We start from the raw sequence: 22,899 nt of genomic DNA, 5'->3' as shown, positions 1-22,899 counted from the left end.
TCTCAAAATAGAAATCATACATTACTGTCAACCTTTGTTGGAAATCACCTTGATATATGCTAATTATATGATTGTCTCTTGTTGCATCAGCCCTCAGGTGTCTGGGCATCCCTACCAGAGTCATTACAAATTTCAACTCCGCCCATAACACAGATGGGAACATGGTCATAGACATGTACTATGACACAGATGGGAAGTTCTTGGAACTCTCTGATGACAGCATTTGGTAAGTTGTATTTTACAGTAAACAATAGAGTGACCTAAGTAGGAAACATACAACATGTGTGATCCCCAGACAGTCGGTTATTTTTTATAAAGTTTATTATGCATGAATTATACAATGTAAAAATAGTTTTAAAAACTATGTTTACAGTGTATAACTTATGTTTATTGAACAAAGTAAGTGAAGAGTAGTAAGCAAGCAAGTATAAATGTTACATGAGTAACTCTGCACAGTTATGGTATTCATTATTATTACATCCCTGCACTCTCCCCTTCCCCCTGGAAAGTAAAAAGGTGTTTTTTTTACTCTTTTGTTAAGGGCTGGTTCACACTGGTGCAACAAGTGCTTCGATTTCAAGAGCACAAGTCACATGACATGTCAAAATCAATGGTTCCCTATAAGAGCTGTCTTAACTGGTCTGTCTGACTTTTGAAAAGGTTCCTGCACTACTTTGGTCAGACTTCTGTCCGATTTCAGCCCATAGAATTGAAAGGAAGTCACATTCAAGTCAGATTAGCATCTTAACTGATCCGACTTGTGACATGCGACTTGTGCTCAGAGGCAATGTTAGGAATGCAATGGTGTGGGGTCTGTGGCGTCCGAGGAAGACATTGTGATCGACATTGGAGTTACCACGGGGGACATTAGCAATTTTTAATAAAGGACCTGTCGAAAACTCTCATGTTTTTATTATAATACACTGGATTTTTTTTTGGTGAATGGGTAGGGGTACTATGTACCCCATACTTATTTACATAGGGGCCGGGATCTGAGGGCTTCCAGATTCCGATAAGCCCCCGTCTGCAAACCCCCACAACCACAGCCCAGGGTTGAGGGGAAGAGGCCCTTGTCCCCATCAACATGGGAACAAGGTCCTTTGGGGTGGAATGAGCGAGTACCCCTCCTCCTGAACCATACCAGGCAACATGCCCTCAACATGGGGATAAGGTGCTTTGGGGTAAGGGGCAGAGTTCCCCCCTGCCCCAAAGCACCCACCCCACATGTTAAGGGAATGTGGCCTGGTATGGTTCGGGGGGGGGGAGCGGTCGCTTGTCCCCCACCATCCTGACCTGCCAGGCTGCATGCTCAGATAAGGGTCAGGTATGTTTGTTTTTTATTTTGGCATGGGGTTTCCTCTCAAGATCCATACCAGACTCATAGGGCCTGGTATAGATTTGGGGGGGACCCCACAGCATTTCTTTATAAATTTAGCATGAGGTTTCATCTTTTGTAGAGCCAAAGGACTGAAGAGTCTGGTGTGGTCTTGGGTGGGGGACCCCACACCGTTTTTGTTTATATTTTGGTGTGGGGTTCCCCCTTAAGATCGGTAGCCCCAGGAACCAATCCGGCAGTTGCAGCGGCTTACCACAGAGATTAACTGAGGAAAGATGGCCTCAGCTAAACTCTATGGTCTAGGAGCGAAGTCATGATGTCATGTCCGGTTCCGGTCCGATGTACACAAGGCCATGTTTTTAAAAACAGTAAAAAATTGTTTTTTATTTTTCGTCTATTGCTTTTTATTGTAGTGGATCTCTCCATAAAGAGGACCTGTCATGCTGTATTGTTCATGAACCACTGGAAAGTGGTGTGTGTGTGTGTGTGTGTGTGTGTGGGGGGGGGGGGGCGACCCCGTGACCCCGTGACCCCTCCCACTGCTTCTAAAATTGAGCTAGAAATCACTGACTGCTCTGCTGCTTTGTGAACACACAGGTGCCCTACAAGCCACTACTACAGTGATTTCCACTAGCTTCCAATTCCCATGCCAAGCAGTTGCTCAGCTATTCAGGAGGTAGTCACTTGGCACAATTGCCATTCAGAGAAAGCTTTGCATTTTCACAATAAATGTAAAGTCTTCTCTGATTGGATGAGGTGGGGAGGTCGGGTGATGACATCACAATCTCCACCTCATCCAAGCAGAGAATGCTTTGCATTCATTGAGAAAATGCAAAGTTTTCTCTGAATGGCATCAGTGTCGAGAGGTGATCTCCTGTGTTCGGTAAGCAGCAGGGCAACGGCTTAAAATGGGACCCGGAATCTAGTGAAAATAACTGTAGAAGCAGTGCCTACTATGGTAATTTACTTCTACGGGGATCTCACAGATATGGCACATACATATTTACATTGGTTCAAGGAATTCATCTTTAACCACTTGCCGACCAGCCGCTGTCATTATACTGCGGCAGTTTGTCATGATCCTGCGAGCCGTCGTAGCTTAACGTCAGCTCCTTTAAGCGGGATAGCAGGTGCGTGCACGTGCCTGTTGCAGTCAATATACGCTTATTGCGATTTTTATTACCAAAAATATGTAGAAGAATACATATTGGCCTCAACTGAGAAAAAAAATTAGCTTTTTTAAAAAAAATTGGGGATATTTTTTATAGCAAAAAGTACAAAATATTGTGTTTTTTTCAAAATTGTCGCTCTTTTTTTGTTTATAGCACACAAAAATAAAAACCACAGAGATGATCAAATACCACCAAAAGAAAGCTCTATTTGTGGGAAAAAATAGGACGTCAATTTTATTTGGGTACAGTGTCGCACGACCGCGCAATTGTCAGTTAAAGCGACGCAATGCCATATCGCAAAAAGTGCTCTGGTCATTGAGCAGCCAAATCTTCTGGGGCTGAAGTGGTTAAAGATTAACTCAACCCAAAACTTTTATTAACCCTCCCTTCCATTTATAGTGACCACTACCTTTGGGACAGTAAATGAGTGAGCACAATAAAACCTAGTGGAGAATATAAGTCTTTCCAATTCTATTCAAATCAAAGAATAAACATTTTAACCAAGTCAACTTCCACTATTACATAAGGTACACTTAAGTTAAAGGTCAATATTGCAGCATTTAAACATATACATACACAACCTTTTTTGCCTTCTGGGGTTGCTTATATGGACCAAGCCTTTCTGTCTGTCTAGTCTGGGATCATCAAATCCCAATCCCAAAACTCAGCTATGTAATTATTATTCTTTATTATTACAAACTGTACAAAAGATATTTATGACAATACATGTTAAAATTGGGATGGATGATCTATCTAGGTACACTGTACTCGAAAGGGGAAACACCAAAAAGAGAATGATGATGGGAAACACCCAACGCGTTTCTAAATAGATTTTTCTTCTTCAGGGGTGCAAGAACATTAAAAAAAACAGATTGCCTTCTTTAGAGTAGTAGGTGCATATAGAAATAATACCCAATGTTAAAAATAAGCTGCATAGTGTCCTCTGAGCATCACAAGGGTCCATCAGAGCCAATGCCCAGCTGGTGGCTCAGTGGGTTCGGGTAATTCAACACGAGGGAGGTGTTGGTTATAGATGCTAGATCTGGAGTGTCCATGCAGTGCTAGATATGGGGTGACCATTCAGAGGTAGCAGTATTAAAGGTCCTTCTATTGCATAATCATCAGGGATTAAAAGATGCTAGGTTGGATAGCATTCAAATTTGTTGCATCATCTGTGTATTATTTCAATATACTTTGAAATCATGAAAAAATCATCATGGTATGGTTGTCAATTTTAGCAAGATGGTACCGATGTCCGGTGGATATGCACAAAATCAATGTTGAGCATCAGGAGACATGTTGGAGATGTCTTAATGCAAGTGGCACAATGTCGCACATATGGTATTACTGTTTTTTCATTTTGGTCAAAGATTTTTAGTATCTATCGGAAAATTACAGAATCTACCATCCAACCAGATATACAGTATTTATGTCTGTGCTATTATTCCTGGATCAATAAAATCTATTAAAAAAGATATTCTATGACATATGCTTACCACGGCACGTATGGTCATAGATCGTAACCGATAGGTCCCTGCATGGTAGCATGGGTGTGTGAGATGAGCGAGATGCAGTCCTTGGAACAGAGGATAATGGCACAAGAGGGTTTAAAAGAACAAATCTTAAAGACATGGCAACAATGGGAAGAATTCCGAACCTCTGTAATATTATCAAAATATTTCTAGCGCAACTTGACTTAGGGCCCCCCTTCTCCTTTTTTTTTTTTTTGTGTTGTGTTAATTTGTAAGTCTTGGTCCACATGTGTGTGTAGAAGAAACTTGATATTAATTTGAGGTTAGGATCAAGATAATTCCAATAAATGTTACTTGGAATATAGGTATAATTATTGACATATAAACGGGTTATAGATACCCTATTTAGGTGTGTAGGGAAACATACGTTTTTTTATAGGTATATATTTAGATTGAGAGAATGAATTTCTTGATAGGGCAGGCCTTTGAAACTGAGACATAACCTTAAAATCCATTGAATGATAAGAAACTGTCCCACCGTTAGACTTTAATAGGATGATGTAAATTGGACAAAGGAAAGGGATATCTTTAACATAATATGTTTATTGTATGAATTAACCATTTCTTTTTTTCAAATTTCTTGTATGTATGTTGTTTAAAATGAAAACATTTATAAAATAAAGATAAAAAAAAAAATGTAACTCCACGAAATCTTGATCAATCTACACCAATAAAGGAGACATTCCAAATTTTAGGATTGGTGAGTGTCAACATGTTCTAAATTCTCTTTACAATGCAGGAACTTTCATGTGTGGAATGAATCATGGTTCTTAAGACGAGACCTTGGCCTTTATTACAGTGGCTGGCAAGTTCTGGATTCAACACCACAGGAGCAAAGCCAAGGTAAGAAAGATGTACTTAGGCCAGTGCAGTTGTGGGCAAGGCTAGCAATGGAGCTGTGGTTTACAGAGAACAGACAAGACAATAGGTTTAATTTACTAAAACTGGAGATATCTGGTGCAGCTTAATGTGGTAGCCAATCAGCTTCTAACGTCAGCTTGTTCAGTTAAGCTTTGAAAAAAAAAATGGAAGCTGGTTGGTTTCTATGCACAGCTGCACCAGATATTTTGCTAGTAAATCAACTCCACTGTCTTTTCCAGATTTTTTATTTATGGAATGAATAGTCAGTAGTTACAACAATGTGCTTCATTGCACTGTGAACAGTAAGGCACCTTTGGACATCCATTGAAAACCCATGCAAGACTTACATATGGCAAAGTGCTTGTGGATTGCTTCTTCAGGCTTGTACCCTTGAAGTTAATAAAGGTATGCTGTGCTGGCAGAACAGTGTGCAGATTTCTCCAATACAGATAGCTAGCTGGGCACAAGGTCCTTTCTCAAAGCCAGAGGTCTCCAAGTGGTATGCAGGACCATCCCTTATCTATCTCTCCTCCTCAGGAACCATGCCGTAGGTTTTCTCTACTTTTAACAAACAGGTGTCTGTACCTATCTATATAATTCCCACATTCTGGGAGTGCCTAAATGACCCATCAGGGGTTATTTATAGCCTCTCTGAATCCAAAATGGCTGCCCAAATTTCTAGAGAGCTTTGTGTCCAATCATACACGTTTCTACATGTTTCTACATGTAAGCTGCCTGGGGCCCAATGCAGAGATTGTCAATGTAAGCAACAATCATTTGATTACTGTGTTTATTTCTGGCAGCTAAGAAGTGCATGAGTGAACTGTGGCTCACCATCTACTATTGTGCTGTCACATGCCAGAGCATGTTTACTACTAATCGGACACAGTGACAACTGCACAATACTCTTCTACATTTGATTCCCTAAGGGTGAGCCTATAACAGTTTGGGTTTACAGGAAGTAAGTTGAATGATGTTAGCCATTATTCAGTTTGGAAGACTGGTGACATCTAGTGGCGACACGGAAATACAGCAGAAGTTTATTCCGGTTCTGGATTAAAGGTGCATATTGCAAAGAAAAAGCCTCCTGTAAGCTCCAAATTGGTCTGGTGAGAGCTTATACTTGTCCCCGTGTCAGCACTTGGGCATCCCAAGCATTTCCTGTTCTGGAGGTGTGATGACATGGAAAAACATTTTTTTGCCAATAAGGAAAGAAATCAACAACAGAGGTTCTAGCCATCTTCACGTTGTTCTAAACTTTGAATAAAATGATCTAATTCAAGGTGGTCTTTAACCATGAACAATACACACATACATTTAACTAAAATACAATGAAAGTCAGGGAACGTGTTGTTACCAATTTTCAATAGCTTCTCTCCACTCTTGAAGCATTCTTTAGAAATATGAGGCAACTGCTTAAAAAAAAAATCAAAACTTCCACAAAAATTATGGCAAAAGGAAAAGTATTCATTTATCAGACAAGAAATACTAAAGGATACTTTTAGCCTCCTCAACCACATCTGCTGCTGAATATTTCACATAGTAATGGTGGTACAATGTTAGTTATCAGCTGTACCGCCACCTGCTGAGTTTATTTTGTATTGCGGAGATAGTTTAGTCTGTCTGGGAAGGTGCTGTACAGATGTTCTCTTTAAACATCGTTTGTCCTAAATATTTAGACTTCTATATACCAAGCCATGTGAACAGCTGTTGCACTTTTTGGGGTGGGAAAAAGCATTTGAAAACTTTCTTTAATGGATTTCCTATTTTACATTTACATTACATCTCTGAACCCTTCTGAAACCTTTATTCAATAAGAAAAATACAAGACTTAAACCATTAAGTTATATTGATTGTTATTTCCCATAGTCTGCACTCCTGCAATCTGAGCCAATGAGAGCTGAAAATGGCTAAAATCCTATTATCATTGAGAAATAACAAACATGATAAAGCCTAATTAATTGAGCCTAAAGTTTGCAAATGCTACAGGATGCAGCTCATGGTGCTATACCCTTACTGCAACTGATCCTCACTCTAAGATGTTCAAAATCTTAATAGTGTCTCAAGCAGAGTAGACATGAACCACTCCACAATTGAATAATCTCTGACCCAGCAACAAAAAATAAGTATGACTACTCTGGTTGAGTTACTTACTAGTTGACATAATTTGTCAGTTTTGCTTTGTTTAAAAGCAAAAAAAAATGTATATTCAGAAAAAAATCAACATAACACACACATCTAATAAATTCAAGTAAATACAGTGGAACCTTGGATTACGAGCATAATCCATTCCAGGAGAATGCTTGTAATCCAAAGCACTCGTATATCAAAGCGAATTTCCCCATAGAAGTCAATGGAAACTAAGATAATTTGTTCCGCATTGACTTATACTGCATGCAATACTGCATGTGGCCAGAGGTGGGGAGGGGCGGCGGAGAGCCTTGGAAATACTCGGGGACAGCTCGACTGAACTCGGAAAGCCTCGGGGAGGCTCGGAAACGCAGAAACACTCGGGAACTGATTATTTCCGAGTGTTTCCGAGTATTTCCGAACGGCTCCGAACCGTTCTGAGTGTCACCAGCGCCCCCGCACCTCTGGCCAAATGCGGTACTGCACAACCCATTAGCTTGCACTCTGCTCGTTTTGCGAGACAACACTCGCAAACCGATTCAGAATTTAAAAAATAAAGTTGCTCGTCGTTCAAACTGCTCGTTAACGGCGTTACTAGTTAACCAAGGTTCCACTGTACAGTGTGTTTTGTTGAGCTATAATAAAAAATAAGCAATTAACAATTAAAGCATCAAAACTTTTTAAAAAATTACTCTGACGATTTCATTTTGGAACTATGTGAAAAGAGCTTTACTGTATACTTAAGTGTCACCACAAAGCTATGTTAATTATATAACTAGGATACATAAAGTACAATAGAAAGGTTGAAGTCATCGCCTTTCCTGGTGATAAAACGCTCCTGGCTTTCTGCAGTACTCCTCATATAATAGGCAATCCAATACCCCCATTCAGCAGAGATCACATGACTTAATTTCTAGGCTTTTTTTAACCAATTCCCCAAGGAACCTGAGAATTTGTCCTTGAATGGTAAATATAACAGCTATTCTATTATTTTCTCCTCATCCAATACAACAAAGCTGTATGTTAACATTTGAATAAAGGTCCATTTAAATCAGGGGTCTCAAACTGATGGCCCTCCAGCTGTTGTGAAACTACAAGTCCCATGAGGCATTGCAAGGCTGACAGTTACAAGCATGACTCCCGCAGGCAGAGGCATGATGGGACTTGTAGTTTCGCAACAGGTGGAGGGCCGACAGTTTGAGACCCCTGATTTAAATGAATTATTTAAAATGCATTTTACAAATAAATAAAGGCAACACATAAATTGTACCTCCAAGGTGTTAGACCTATATAGCAGGTATAAATCTAAAATACTGTATATAGCTTACTGGAGTATCTAACACATTGTTAAATAGAAAAAAAAAAAAAAAAAAAAACTAAGTAAAATTTCTGTCTTTCAGGAGTATATCGGTGTGGACCAACATCTGTGATTGCAGTGAAAGAAGGAGATATACACTTGAGTTTCGATACTCCTTTTGTGTTTGCTGAGGTTAACGCTGACCGAGCTACATGGGTTGTTCAAAAGGATGGAACTAAAGAAAAAGCCCACAGTGATACTAAATATGTTGGCCAAAGCATCAGCACCAAGGCAGTGGGAAATGACTCCCGGGTGGATGTTACACTCAACTACAAATATCCAGAAGGTAAGATACAAATTGGAAGACTGGTATTGGGCTAGATTAGAAAGTGTATCTCATTTTAAAGTGTATCTTCCCTAAAATTGAATGCCTTGCATATTATATATCATAATATCAAACCAACCACTCAGATAACTATAACTAAAACATTGGCTTTGATTAGAGTTGCCACCTCATCCCTTTAAATCCGAACACCTTTGAATTACACAGGTTCTGAGGCTAATTGAATTCAGATAAGGCACCAAGTGAGTTTCATTACCACCTTAATCAGCCACAGAACCCGTGTAATTCATATGTGTTCGGGTTTAAAGGGATGAGGTGGCAACCATAGCTTCAATGTGATGCTCAAGTGAGCTATTTTAAGGCTTTTTTTAGACAAGCTTTTGCTGATCAATGCCCTTAAAAGGAATTTGAACAAAAAATATAAAAGCTGCAAATGCTGAAATAAATATGAAGGCGCAGAGCCACATCATCTAGATTCTATCTATTACTCAAATAGGCAGCTGCCTAGGAATAAATGCATGTCCAGCTACAACTTTCATGTACCTGCCACAAATTAGGGGAATTGGTGAAAGCTGTGCCTATAACTTCACATGGGAAGATGCATTTGTAGGCAGGAGGTGTCTAATGGGGTCATAGTAGTACAGACAATGTAAATGGTGTGGGTAAGGTCCTCTTGAATGAAAAAAAAAGGTACATAGTACCTACTTAGTATATTAAGGTTATACCCTGTTTCTTTCAGAACAGATTGAAATTTAATGTGGTGGGAAATGTTAATCTTTTGAATTTTTTTATTATTATCAAAGGAAAACTGTCCCAAAATAGTAAAAATATATATATATTTTTAAATGTAGCTGTATAATTTCACCATTTCACCATGTACCACCACCAAAAAAAACATAATTAATTCTCCTACTCCTAACGATTACGGCAATACCTCATATGTGGATGTGATTAGTTATTTGTACCCGTAGTAAGGCCAAGAAACAAACTGCTGAATAATAAAAATAAAGGCGTGGGGTCCACCCCCAGCCCAGGCCCTTCGGGTCTGGTATGGAATTGGAGGGGAACCCCGCGTCAAAATGAAAAACCTGGCATGGGGTCCCTCCAAAATCTGTACCAGACCCTTATCCGGACATGCAGCCTGGCAGGTCAGGAAAGGGGGCGGGCAAATGAGCGCCCCCACCCCCTCCTGAACCATACCAGGCCACATGCCCTCAACATGGGGGGTGGGTTTTTTGGGGCAGGGGGGCTCTGCCCCACTCCAAAGCACCTTGTCCACATGTTGATGTGGACAAGGGCCTCATCCCCACAACCATGGCCGGTGGTTGTGGGGATCTGCGGGCAGGGGGCTTATCGGAATCTGGAAGCCCCTTTTAACAAGGGAGCCCCTAGATCCCGCCCCCTCATGTGAATGAGTATTGGGTACATAGTACCCCTACCCATTCACCAAAAAAGTGTACAATAGTAATAAAAACAAGTTTTTGACCATTCCTTTATTAACCACCTCCTTCCCAGACCGTTTCTGACACTTCACTCCTACATGTAAAAATCTACTTTTATTTGCTAGAAAATTACTTAGAACCCTAAACATTATATATTTTTTTAGACCCTATAGAAGAAAATGGTGGGTGTTGCAATTTTTTATGTCACACGGTATTTGCACAGCGGTTTTTCAAACGCATTTAAAATAAAATAAAACCTCTCATAAATTAAAAAAAAAAAAAAAACAGTAAAGTTCGCCCAATTTTTTTGTATAATGTGCAAAATGATGTTATGCCAAGTAAATAGATACCTAACATGTCACACTTTAAATTTGCGTCTGCCCGTGGAATGGCGGCAAACTACAGCACTTAAAAATATCCATAGGAGACACTTTAAACGCCTTTACAGGTTACCAGCTTAGAGTTGCACAGGAGGCCTGGTGCTAGAATTATTGCTCTCGGTCTGATGTTCGCAACAATACCTCACATATGTGGTGCGATCACCATTTACATATGCATGCGGGAGTAACGTATGCGTTCGCATTTGTGCGTAAGCACAGTGGGACGTGGGCGCTTTAAATTTTTAAATTTTTGAAAATTTATTTTATACAATTTTTTTTATCCTATTTTTTTTGTACTAACTTTATTGCTATCACAAGGGATGAACAACATCCCTTGTGATAGCATGGGCCGTGACTTTTATGGAGAAATCTGGGGTCTATTAGATCCCAAATCTCTCATCTGACTCCCCATGCAAACGATCAGAACGAGAAACAAAGGGGCGTAACCGGAAGTAATGAACTACTCGTCCCTTTCTAGGGTTACAGAGAGAGGGAAGGAGCGTCCGTTTCTCTCTCTCTGTACAGGGCAGCCATTGCCACCAACCGCAAAGGGACCGACCAGAGAGCCCGGGAGAAGCGGCGGGATCGCCACCTGCAGAAGCTAATTAGCCACTCAGATCACTTCTGCTTTACTTCTGTAAGTGCAGGCATCATCCCGGTATACCCACTGAAACCTAAGGATGTACCGGTACGTACCTTGGGTGGGAAGTGGTTAAAATAAAAAATAAAAAAATTGTGTCCCTCGATGTAAATCCATCGTAAACCCGAAAAAAAAAAATATAAAAAACGCTCCACCTCCTGCGATGGCCTCCTGCCAGATGCCTCCTCTGCACTTTGACATTTCTTGTATAGGTAAGGGGTGGGGCCACCTGGACATGTCACCAAGTAAACCTGCCCCCTCACATCACAGGTCCAGCACGCACCAGTCTGTGACGTCAGAGGGGGGATTTAAAGGAGTTTTTCATTTTTTATTGTTGCACTTTAAGCATCATTAAAATCACTGCTCTTGAAAGAACAATAGTTTTTAAAAAACATTTTTTTATTAATACATGTCCCCCAGGGGAGTACCCAGACCCCCATACCCCTTTTATGGCCAATTACTTGCATATAAGCCTTCAAAATTAGAACTTTAGATTTTTCTTGTTCGGGCACCCATAGACTTCAGTGGGGTTCGCCGTTCGGGTTAGAACATTTCCTGTGTCTGGGAGTTCTGCTGCAAACCAAACAGGGGGGTGTTTGACCCATGTCTATTATAGAACCTGTTTTTCTTACCTAAAACATACTGACACTAACTCTGCCACTAATTGACACTAACTGCCACTTGCACTGCCACAAACTGACACAGACACCAACTGACACTGACACTAACTGACAGTTAGAGTTGGGTGAACAGTTAGAGCTGAGCAAAAGTCAACACCGGAATTTGCGAGGTGCTCGGCGGGCGAACATCGCGCCAAGCGCCCTGCAAATTCCGGTGTGTGCTGCACGGAGCATTCTGGAGCCCTAATTGGATGAAGTAATGCATCTGACCACTGGTCAGGTGCAAGGTTTTGTCCAATCAGGGCACAGAGCACATGATGACTTTGCCCAATCATGGCTCAATGCTCATAGTCCAACCCCACACTATAAAAGGTTTCTTCCCACAGAAATCTTTTGCAGTGTGTTGTTGGAGTGGAGATAGCAGGGCTCAGTTTGCTACTAACAAGTTAGTGTGTTATTGTGACTCTGAATGTAGAGTGTCAGTATAGTGTAATGCCCCGTACACACGGTTGGATATTCCGACGGAAAATGTGTGATAGGACCTTGTTGTCGGAAATTCCGACCATGTGTAGGCTCCATCACACATTTTCCATCGGATTTTCCGACACACAAAGTTTGAGAGCAGGCTATAAAATTTTCCGACAACAAAATCCGTTGTCGGAATTTCCGATCGCGTGTACACAAATCCGACGCACAAAGTGCCACGCATGCTCAGAATAAATAAAGAGATGAAACCTATTGGCTACTGCCCCGATTATAGTCCCGACGTACGTGTTTTACGTCACAACTTTCAGAATGATCTGATTTTCCGACAACTTTGTGTGACCGTGTGTATGCAAGACAAGTTTGAGCCAACATCCGTTGGAAAAAATCCTAGGATTTTGTTGTCGGTATGTCTGATCAATGTCCGACCGTGTGTACGGGGCATTAGTGTAGTCTGGGTATAGTGTGAGTATAGTGTAGTGTCATTCCCAAGGCAGACAGAATGGCGGTCTGCCTATGTAAACAAGGCAGACTGCTGTTCTGTCAGAGGGGAAGATGGGGATTTTGTGTTCCTGCTAAGCGGGAACACGGATCTCTGTCTTCCCCCATTTAAAGCATCCCCCACACAAACATGATACATGTCCCCCAGGGCAGTACCCCCATACCCTTTTTAGGGCCAATAACATATATTTCATATAAGCCTGCAAAATGGGCACTTTTTCAGGTTCGGTCCCATAGACTTTAATAGGGTTAACACTGGTGCAAACCGAACCGAGGGATGTTCGGCCCAACTCTACTGACAGTTATACTGACACTAACTGACAAGCAGAAATGTTTGTTGTCTCCTCTTCACAGAGGAGATACAACACAGGCGCCAGCTGCAAAATAAATGATCACTGTAACAGCCAATCGGAGGCTATCACAGTGTTCATGTGATTGGGATCCAGTGCCTCCAGTTCCTGATTGTTAGTATAGACCAGGTCTCTGTGCTGGGAGCGCAGCTTCCAGTCCCAACACATATATGCAGCACCCAGGTTTAAAGCCCATTTCCTCTACACCACATATATTTGTTATGCTGTCGTAAAGGGATTAAATCCCACAAACACAGCAATCAGCACACCTCCGTCAGACTGGTCTTTGAAAAATGGATTAAACAGTAGCTCAAGTTCTGAATTCCTATCAAAGATGCCATTCACATGGAGTTTGTATGTTTCCCCCATGTTTATGTTGGGTATTACAGTTTTCTCCCACAGCCTCAAATCATATTTTTGGACTTCTCCCAAAATTGGTTCCAATGTACATGAGTATGATAGTGGCCTCAGATTACAAACTTTTTGGTATGCATTTAAATGAATGTGATAGGTTCTCTGTACTCTGTAAAGAGTTGTGTAATTTGGGGGATAATATATAAGTATGGGACATTGGGGGTTATTTACTAAAGGCAAATCCACTTTGCACTACAAGTGCACTGCAAGTGCACTTGGAAGTGAACTTGGAAGTGCAGTCCCTGTAGATCCAAGGGGGACATGCAAGGAAAATAAAAAAACAGCATTTTAGCTTGCACATGATTGGATGATAAAATCAGCAGAGCTTCAACTCACTTCAGATCTACCCCTTAGATTTAGAGCGTCTGCACTTCCAAGTGCACTTGCAGTGCACGTGTAGTACACGTGTAGTGCAAAGTGGATTTGCCTTTCGTAAATAACCCCCATTGCGTCTTCTTGTGCTATTTCTATCAGTGGCCATTTACCAATATTTGCTGTAAAGTGTGTGTACTTGTAATTTTTGGGTTTTATAAGGAATATCATATTTCCCTGTAATAAATGAAACTATCCTGTATTCTGTAAAATTTGTAAATGTACATGGCTTTAATATTTTAATTAATTAAAATATTGCAAAAGCATATTTTAAAAAAACATGTTTTTGTATGTTCTTTAAAACAGGCTCTCCACAAGAAAGGCAGGTATTTGAGAAGGTCAGCAGGAGCATGCCTAATTATGTACCACCAATAGAAAATGTAAGCCCAGAACCCAATAATATGACGAACAGGAACAGAAATATGTCCCCAATGCGATCATCAACCCCTACACCCAATTCTGATCTGAATGGAAGATCATCATCCCCTTCACCATCCTCAGGTCGTGCAGTGCAACCACGAAGTGAATACCGGTCAGCATCTCCATCACCAAGTTCACCAGCTGCAGAAAGGGGAAGATCATCATCAGCTACAAGGTACTTAGGTCGTCCACCAACTGCCCAGCCTTCAGAAAATGAATACCGGCCAGCATCTCCTTCCCCAATTGGAAGACCATCATCACCTGCCCTGTTCTCAGGTCGTTCAGTTCAACCACGTTCAGGAAATGAATACCGGCCTGCATCGCCTGCACCAGTTGCAGAAAGGGGAAGGTCGTCATCCCCTGTGCCTTTCTCAGGTCGTCCATCATCTGTTCAGCCTCCGGGAACTGAATTCCGGCCTGGTTCACCTTTATTGGTTTCACCAATTGCAAGACCATCATCACCTGCACTGTTCTCTGGTCGTTCATCCCCTACACCACTTTCAGGAAGCGGATACCGGCCTGCATCACCATCACCAAACTCACCAGTTGTAGCAAGCGGAAGGTCATCTTCACCTGTGCCTTTCTCAGGTCGTCCATCATCTGCCCAGCCATCAGGGAATGGATACAGGCCTGCATCACCCTCACCAAGTTCAATGGCTGCACCAACTGGAAGACCACTATCACCTGCTTTAGTCACAGGTCATGCATCCCCTGTCCCTGCTCCAGGAATTGGATACCGGCCTTCATCACCTTCACCAGCTGCTTTAACTGGAAGACCATCATCGCCTTCTCTGTTCTCTGGCCATCCATCACATGCATCAAATTCAGCAAATGCTTACAGGCCTTCTTCTCGTTCTTCAGGTGTACACCAACCTTCCTCTTCTGCATCTGCAGGGACTGATGTTGCTGGGAAATTTAGACTCCTCAGCCCCCTAGTGGTGGGAGATGACATTAACCTGCTTCTGGTTCTTAAAAATCTTACACCTTATCACAGACCAGTAAAGGTTATGCTTAGCGCTTCTGCTGTTCTCTATACTGGAAGACGAGTAAATGACATATTCACAGATCAGAAGTCTTTGATTATCAGCCCAAACCAAGGTACGTCAAGTAACATTCTATTGCATTAAAAGTAAGCTAGAAGGGTGTTCTTGGAATTAAAATAGTGTCAATAAATTCATCTTATCAGACTAGATCACCAATACTCATATACCTTACTAGCTCCATAATTTATTTATATACAATATTACTATTTTATTCATTCTAATGCTCAATAGTGGCCGCATTCCTGTGGCAGGAAGTTAGTTTAATTCTTCTAAGCATCACTGATTTAAATAGATTCATCACACAAGTTTTAAGCTCTAAAAATCCCATCACAACTATTTTTTTTTATTAGGTAAACTGTTCACGTGTTACTAGAACGGATGATACTAGAACTTCGAAAATTTCACTAGCCAAAATAATTCTGCACTGCATAACAATGAGAACAATTTTGCCAAATACAGGAAAAAATTGTCTTGAAAAAATGTGCAGAAACATCCACAATGAAATTAACTGAATTTATAGAATATACCTTCTGTTTATTACAATCCATGGCATCAATAGCCCCATGCACATGGGTTGTATGATTTAATCTTTAACAACTTCCCGCCGGATGTACACATGTATGTGGCCTCTCGGTGGGTGGACTTCAATGCTGAGAGGTTGCATATATGCGGCACTATGTAAACTCATTACCGTGCTGACAGCGCGCTCCCTGCATGGAAAGCTCCCATGCATACTTTTGATCAGTAGCTTCTTTCTAACCATGTGACCACTGTGACTGCCAATCACACCGGTCACATGATTGGAATGCCTGCCTCTGTAGCGTTCCTCTGTTAATAATGTGCAGACTCTGCGCCAGTTTCTATTTCACTCTGAAACAGGTTTATCTTCTTAGTTAACATGGTGCACACATTTTTAATTCCACAGATTGTCTGGAGTTCAAACCTGTCTCCATTCTACTAAAAACGTGTTTTTGTATGTGTTCCTGTTGAAGATATTTTAAGAGGGATATCAGGGGATGAGGAAAGCCTCCCCAACAGAGACACAGATGGACAGATAAACTGATGCTTCCCCACTCTATTCAAAATAAAATAAAATAATTTGGTTGGAGTTGAGCTTTAAAGTGTTACTAAACCCAGGACCCTGCATTCACTATATCTGGTCTCCTACAGTACACAGAACATAGAAATGCAATTATTTTAGTAAATATAAACCGCTAAATACCTTTTCTCATTAGCCATATAAAGCAGTCTTGTGACTTCTATCAGTGTCTGGCTGAGCACTGGTTAAAGCTTGTAGGAGGAGTTTTCATTCTCCTCTGACCTATGAGGCTGCAGGACCCCTGACCCTCTGTCTGGACAGTGCTGATTGGCCCTGTGCTGATCACATGCACTCTCCCATGAACAAAAAACCTCTCTAGCAATGCACACCAAACAGAGCATATGCAGAGTGCCCTTAAGGCTCTATACTATCGGGAGATGAATTGGGGACGGTGGAAGAAAGGGGAGGATCAGAGAAGACAGGATGAAACAGTCTTTTCACACAATGCAGAGGATAAACCCCTTAGGTCCCACAGTGAGTATAACAAGCATGCTTTACTGCATATGCAGACTGATTTTACTGTTGTGGGTTTAGTAACACTTTAAACACTACTGAGCAGGAGCTTACATAGAGGTTGTGTGTCCCTGTTAGACCTAAAATCTCCAGTGCACTGTGCAGAGTGAAGGACATCTTCAAAGATGTCCCCTCATCTCTGCGTGTTTTTTTTTTTAAATAAATGACCAAAGTGTTAATATGCTATTGCCATATAAATCCAAATATGTAATTTCCAGTGTCTTGGTTTCACTCCACATGCATTGCAGTACAGAGCAGGTGTCTGATGTATGTGTTGCACTGCCTTGCCTGTATCATATACATGTTTTGTACAGGAATTAATGTTGGGGGCCCCAAAAAATAAATGGACACATCCCTAAAATGCATATATGCAACAAGCATTGACTCGCATTATAAGTTTCATGGCAATGCACAAGCATAGGTGTGAATGTCTCCCTAACATAGCTGAGAACGATTATAACTGCAGTTTTAAAAGTGTCCACCAGGCCACACTGTTTTACTTTATATTGGTTGGGAAAGACTCAAGAGAAAAGAAAGCAGTCATCTCTATTTTTCTTGTTTTAAGAGACATTTAAAAATAATACTAACAATGCCACATTTTAAATGGTTTTAAAAAATTAGCAGAAATTTATTCTCCTAATTTTGGTTCATATAATGAGAATGGCACGGAATTACTGAAAGACAGATGTGTAACTAAATGCCAGTGCTGATTATGAACAGGGTTCACTCATATATCATACAAAAAAAATGAATACAAAAATATACAGTATAATATTTTTTAAAAATATTTTAATACTGTGAATATTTTTGGATTATATACATACCGTAACTGATGTTTTAATAATATGCCATCAATAAAGAACTAATAACACCAGGAAACAGGAATGTCAAGGAAAGGATACTACATAATACTATACAATGTATTAATGTGACCAAGAATGGGCTTTTTGAACCATGGGCCACAGGCCGTTTTCAGTTCAAGGGCCAGTTTAATGGGATCATGCATAAGAGTATGTAGTTAGCCATCTGTGTTTATAAAGCTATTCTGAAGGATTTGGAAGGCAAAATTCAAATTTTGAACAGAATATTATGTGGTGATACAGTAATTCTTTGAAATTGACACATATTATAGTAAAGATAGTGTCAAAACAATTTTTCTAGGTAAAGGAAATATGTGTTGTGTATGATTGATTCTCTTAAAGAATCCCTTACTGAGAAGAATACCAGCTGTGATGAAAGTCCAAAGTGTTTCAAAGCTGAAACTGACTTACTAGAAACAAGACTAAAGTGCAGAACCTTTTTTAGTGTCGCTGTTGGCCCCCCTGGAGTATGGGGCCCCAGAAAACCATGTATTTTGCCGTTATTATGACTCATCACTGAGTGTGACCTCAACTTGAATATGCAAGGGGGGGGGGGGTTGTCAAAGGGTAACTATGTTAATAAAAGGAAGGCCTATATCAGCAAAGATTATTTCAACTGAATTCATTCTTATTTGAGAAAAGGGGCTATGTATATGCTGCATAATAACAGGACATTTCTTAGAAAATTGTTCAAACTGAAGTCACTTCAGGAGAAACGAGGACACTCATTGTGACTCAAAGAAAAATGGTTTACTTTTACATATGGCAAGCGTTCTTTACTGTAAGAGCAGGCAAAATGTGGAATATTCTCCCATAGGAAGTAGATCTAGCATACCCTGTAGGAAACTACTTATCAGATATCATAATAGAACTAAGTGTACCAAGCTTTAGGTTTTTTGGCCTTCCTCTGGTTAACAGGTTTTAATGATGCCTCTTTTTTATAGCAGATCTCAATTGATTGTGTCCAATTACTGTATTTTAATATATGTGAGCATACTTCATAGCCTCAGTAGTGCTTGCATTATCTGCCCCTCCGTAATTATGCCCCAACATATTTTACATCCACACTACTGCAAAATTTAAAGCAGTTAATACACAATTTAACAGAGAGTCCATTTTGTAAGTGTGCTGTCAGAAAGTTTCAAAATACTATGTATATTTTCTTTTATTGTGAGCAAATTCTTATTACTTATATTTTCTTTCCAGATGCGCATATTTCCTTACAAATACCATACTCTCACTACAGCAAAGGTCTCAATGAAGGTAACATGATTCAAGTGGTTGCCCTTTGTGAATTACCATTTGGCGCAAAACTGGTCGTTACTAAGGATCTTGTGCTGGAGAACCCACCAATTATTATTAAGGTAATATAAAAAAAAAAAGAGAGTATACATATACTGGACTGTATGTTGGACACAAACTTAAAAAAGATCACCACCCACAAAGTCCTCATTTTGTTTTTGTGGTTGATTAAAATGGTTGACGCGCTGCTACCAATATCATTTATACATGTACAAAAATATATACAGTGGGGACAAAAAGTATTCAGACCCCCTTAAATTTTTCACTCTTTGTTATATTGCAGCCATTTGCTAAAATAATTTACGTTCATTTTTCTTCCTCATTAATGTACACACAGCACCCCATATAGACAGAAAAACACAGAATTGTTGAATTTTTGCAGATTTATTAGAAAAGAAAAACTGAAATATCACATGGTCCTAAGTATTCAGACCCTTTGCTCTGTATTTATTAGAAGCACCCTTTTGATCTAATACAGCCATGAGTCTTTTTGGGAAAGATGCGACAAGTTTTTCACACCTGGATTTGGGGATCCTCTGCCATTCCTCCTTTCAGTTCTGTCAGGTTGGATGGTAAACGTTGGTGGACAGACATTTTTAGGTCTCTCCAGAGATGCTCAATTGGGTTTAAGTCAGGGCTCTGGCTGGGCCATTCAAGAACAGTCACGGAGTTGTTGTGAAGCCACTCCTTCGTTATTTTAGCTGTGTGCTTAGGGTCATTGTCTTGTTGGAAGGTAAATCTTCGGCCCAGTCTGAGGTCCTGAGCACTCTGGAGAAGGTTTTCATCCAGGATATCCCTGTACTTGGCCGCATTCATCTTTCCCTCGATTGCAACCAGTCGTCCTGTCCCTGCAGCTGGAAAAACACCCCCACAGCATGATGCTGCCACCACCATGCTTCACTGTTGGGACTGTATTGGACAGGTGATGAGCAGTGCCTGGTTTTCTCCACACATACCACTTAGAATTAAGGCCAAAAAGTTCTATCTTGGTCTCATCAGACAAAGAATGTGTCTTGCACTGAGGAGAGGCTTCCTTCAGGCCACTCTACCATAAAGCCCTGATTGGTGGAAGGCTGCAGTGATGGTTGACTTTCTACAACTTTCTCCCATCTCCTGACTGCATTTCTGGAGCTCAGCCACAGTGATCTATGGGTTCTTCTTTACCTCTCGCACCAAGGCTCTTCTCCCCTGATAGCTCAGTTTGGCCGGATGGCCAGCTCTAGGAAGGGTTCTGGTTATCCCAAATGTCTTCCATTTAAGGATTGTGGAGGCCACTGTGCTCTTAGGAACCTTAAGTGCAGCAGAAATTTTTTTTGTAACCTTGGCAGTTCCTTTGACCTCATGACTCTCATTTGCTCTGACATGCACTGTGAGCTGTAAGGTCTTATATAGACAGGTGTGTGGCTTTCCTAATCAAGTCCAATCAGTATAATCAAACACAGCTGTACTCAAATGAAGGTGTAGAACCATCTCAAGGATGATCAGAAGAAATGGGCAGCACCTGAGTTAAATATATGAGTGTCACAGCAAAAGGTCTGAATACTTAGGACCATGTGATATTTCAGTTTTTCTTTTTTAATAAATCTGCAAAAAATGTCAACAATTCTGTGTTTTTTAAATGATTTTAGCAAATGGCTGCAATATAACAAAGAGTGAAAAATTGAAGGGGGTCTGAATACTTTCCGTCCCCACTGTATTTAGGAGAATCTGGTGCCAGTCCTCACAACAGTTAGAAAAAAACCAATGTAAGCATGTATTGTTATGTAATAAGAAAAAGATATACAGGTCCAAGATATGGAGCTATAAAACAGCAGAGAAAGTGTGTACTAAATATCCTGCTCAACAGGGCTTCCATGACCAAACCTCCCAACTTTCTGAGGTAGGAAAGAGGGACATAGTCAATGAAAAGTATATAAGCACACTACAAATGCCTGCCATGATCCAATTTTTTGGAAGGCCATAAGAATTCATGCAAAAAAAATGAATGATTAAGCCTCCTCATGCTGTTTTCAACACTACGTTTCCAAAAAGGTATAATTACAGCAAAAGCAGCTTAGGCAGTTGCAGTGGGGCCCAGGGATGAGAGAGGGCCCAGCAAGTTTTAGTGAGTAGAATGAAATTGGCAGAAATTACTTTTAAAATCTTTAAATACAACACCATGCTGTGCCTTTCTCAGTATGAGCTGACTGCAGTGACCCAGTTCCTTAAAAATGACATAAAAAAAAAATCACAGGACTATGCTTTTGCAGTGATCTTTGGCTAGACGAGGAACAGGATGCTTTCCTGTATGCCCTTCAAAAAAATTCTTTTGTCTCTCCTCAGGGATCTCCAAAACAATCTTTCTCTTCCCAAAACATTCTTAGTGTCTTCAGGGCAGTCTTTTAGTGGCTCCAGGATAGTCTCTTATGCCCCGTACACACGGTCGGACATTGATCGGACATTCCAACAACAAAATCCACGGATTTTTTCTGATGGATGTTGGCTCAAACTTGTCTTGCATACACACGGTCACACAAAGTTGTCGGAAAATCTGATCGTTCTGAACGCGGTGACGTAAAACATGTACGTCGGGACTATAAACAGGGCAATAGCCAATAGCTTTCGTCTCTTAATTTATTCTGAGCATGCGTGGCACTTTGTCCGTCGGATTTGTCTACACACGATCGGAATTTACAGGATCGAATTTTGTTGTCGGAAAATTTTGTAGCATGCTCTCAAAGTCTGTGTGTCGGAATTTCCGATGAAAAAAGTCAGATGGAGCCCACACACGGTCGGAATTTCCGACAACAAGCTCCGATCGCACATATTCCGTCAGAATGTCTGACCGTGTGTACAGGGCGTTATTGTCACCAAGACAGCTTCTCCTTCTCTTTAAAGCAGGAGAGGAACCAGATGCTTGCCTCTAGGCCCTTCAGAGAACCTTTCTCTTTTGTCTCTCCCAAAGCTCTCCAAGACAGTCCTTTTTTCCCAGGAAAATCTGTTTATATTTCCATAAAAGACAGTGATGAGTTATGGGGGGGGTATGTTAGGGGCTACTCAAAAAAATGCCCATGACATGGAAGTTTGACATAACCTGACATACCCCCCCATACTTCATGTTTCCATAAAAGACTCTTTCTAGAAGTGTCTCTGATACAGTGTCTCCCTTTCTCTAAGTCAGGAAAGAAACAGGATACTTCCCTGTAAGCCCATCAGAGAGGTTTTATGTTGCTCCCCACCCAAGCCTTTTCTGGACAGTCTTTCTCTATCCGAGGCAGTCTTCTAAGGTGTCCAGGACAGTCTTTCCCTATTTCTAAGTCATTTTCTCTTCTGTATGTAAGGCAGTACCACTCTAGGGCTGTTTTTCTCATGACAGTTTATTTATCACCATAAAAGCAGATGTCCAACTCAAGAAGGGAGGGCCCTGTCAAAACTTTGCTATGGGGTCCTAGGATTTTCACTTAGACCTCTTTTACTTAATACTCGAGTGTGAAAAGAAATGCACGCATTTAAATGTGTAGCAGGGGAAGTTTAGTGCAATATTATACTTCTGATATTGATATAATTCTGTTTACTAAGATCTTTAAACCAGAAAAAAAAAAAAAACAAAGAAAAGTGGGACTGAAGCTGCGTACACACGGGTGGACTTTTTGACCGGACTGGTCCGACGGACTTTCCGACGGACTTTCAACTGACTTTTGACGGACTTCCGACTGACTTTTTAACAAACTGACTTGCCTACAAACGATCACACCAAAGTCCGACGGATTCGTATGTGATAATGTACACCGGACTAAAATAAGGAAGTTG

The 22,899-nt window shown here is 40.7% G+C and overlaps 1 protein-coding gene across 1 annotated transcript in view; it reads left to right on the top strand.

The window, feature by feature from the left end:
- Positions 1–22,899, top strand: part of LOC141113285 (protein-glutamine gamma-glutamyltransferase E-like) — a 54,680-nt gene that overhangs the window by 26,629 nt on the left and 5,152 nt on the right. The window contains exons 7-11 of the mRNA XM_073606318.1: positions 91–226; positions 4,780–4,883; positions 8,432–8,674; positions 14,180–15,391; positions 19,015–19,172. Of these exons, the coding sequence (XP_073462419.1) occupies positions 91–226; positions 4,780–4,883; positions 8,432–8,674; positions 14,180–15,391; positions 19,015–19,172 (1,853 nt within the window). The remainder of the gene's footprint in view (positions 1–90; positions 227–4,779; positions 4,884–8,431; positions 8,675–14,179; positions 15,392–19,014; positions 19,173–22,899) is intronic.

The sequence above is a fragment of the Aquarana catesbeiana genome, linkage group LG12, assembly GCF_042186555.1.
Source record: "Aquarana catesbeiana isolate 2022-GZ linkage group LG12, ASM4218655v1, whole genome shotgun sequence".
Classification (NCBI taxonomy): domain Eukaryota; kingdom Metazoa; phylum Chordata; class Amphibia; order Anura; family Ranidae; genus Aquarana; species Aquarana catesbeiana.
The sequence above is the reverse complement of the archived record's forward strand: the minus strand, read 5'-3'. Positions and strand labels throughout refer to the sequence as shown.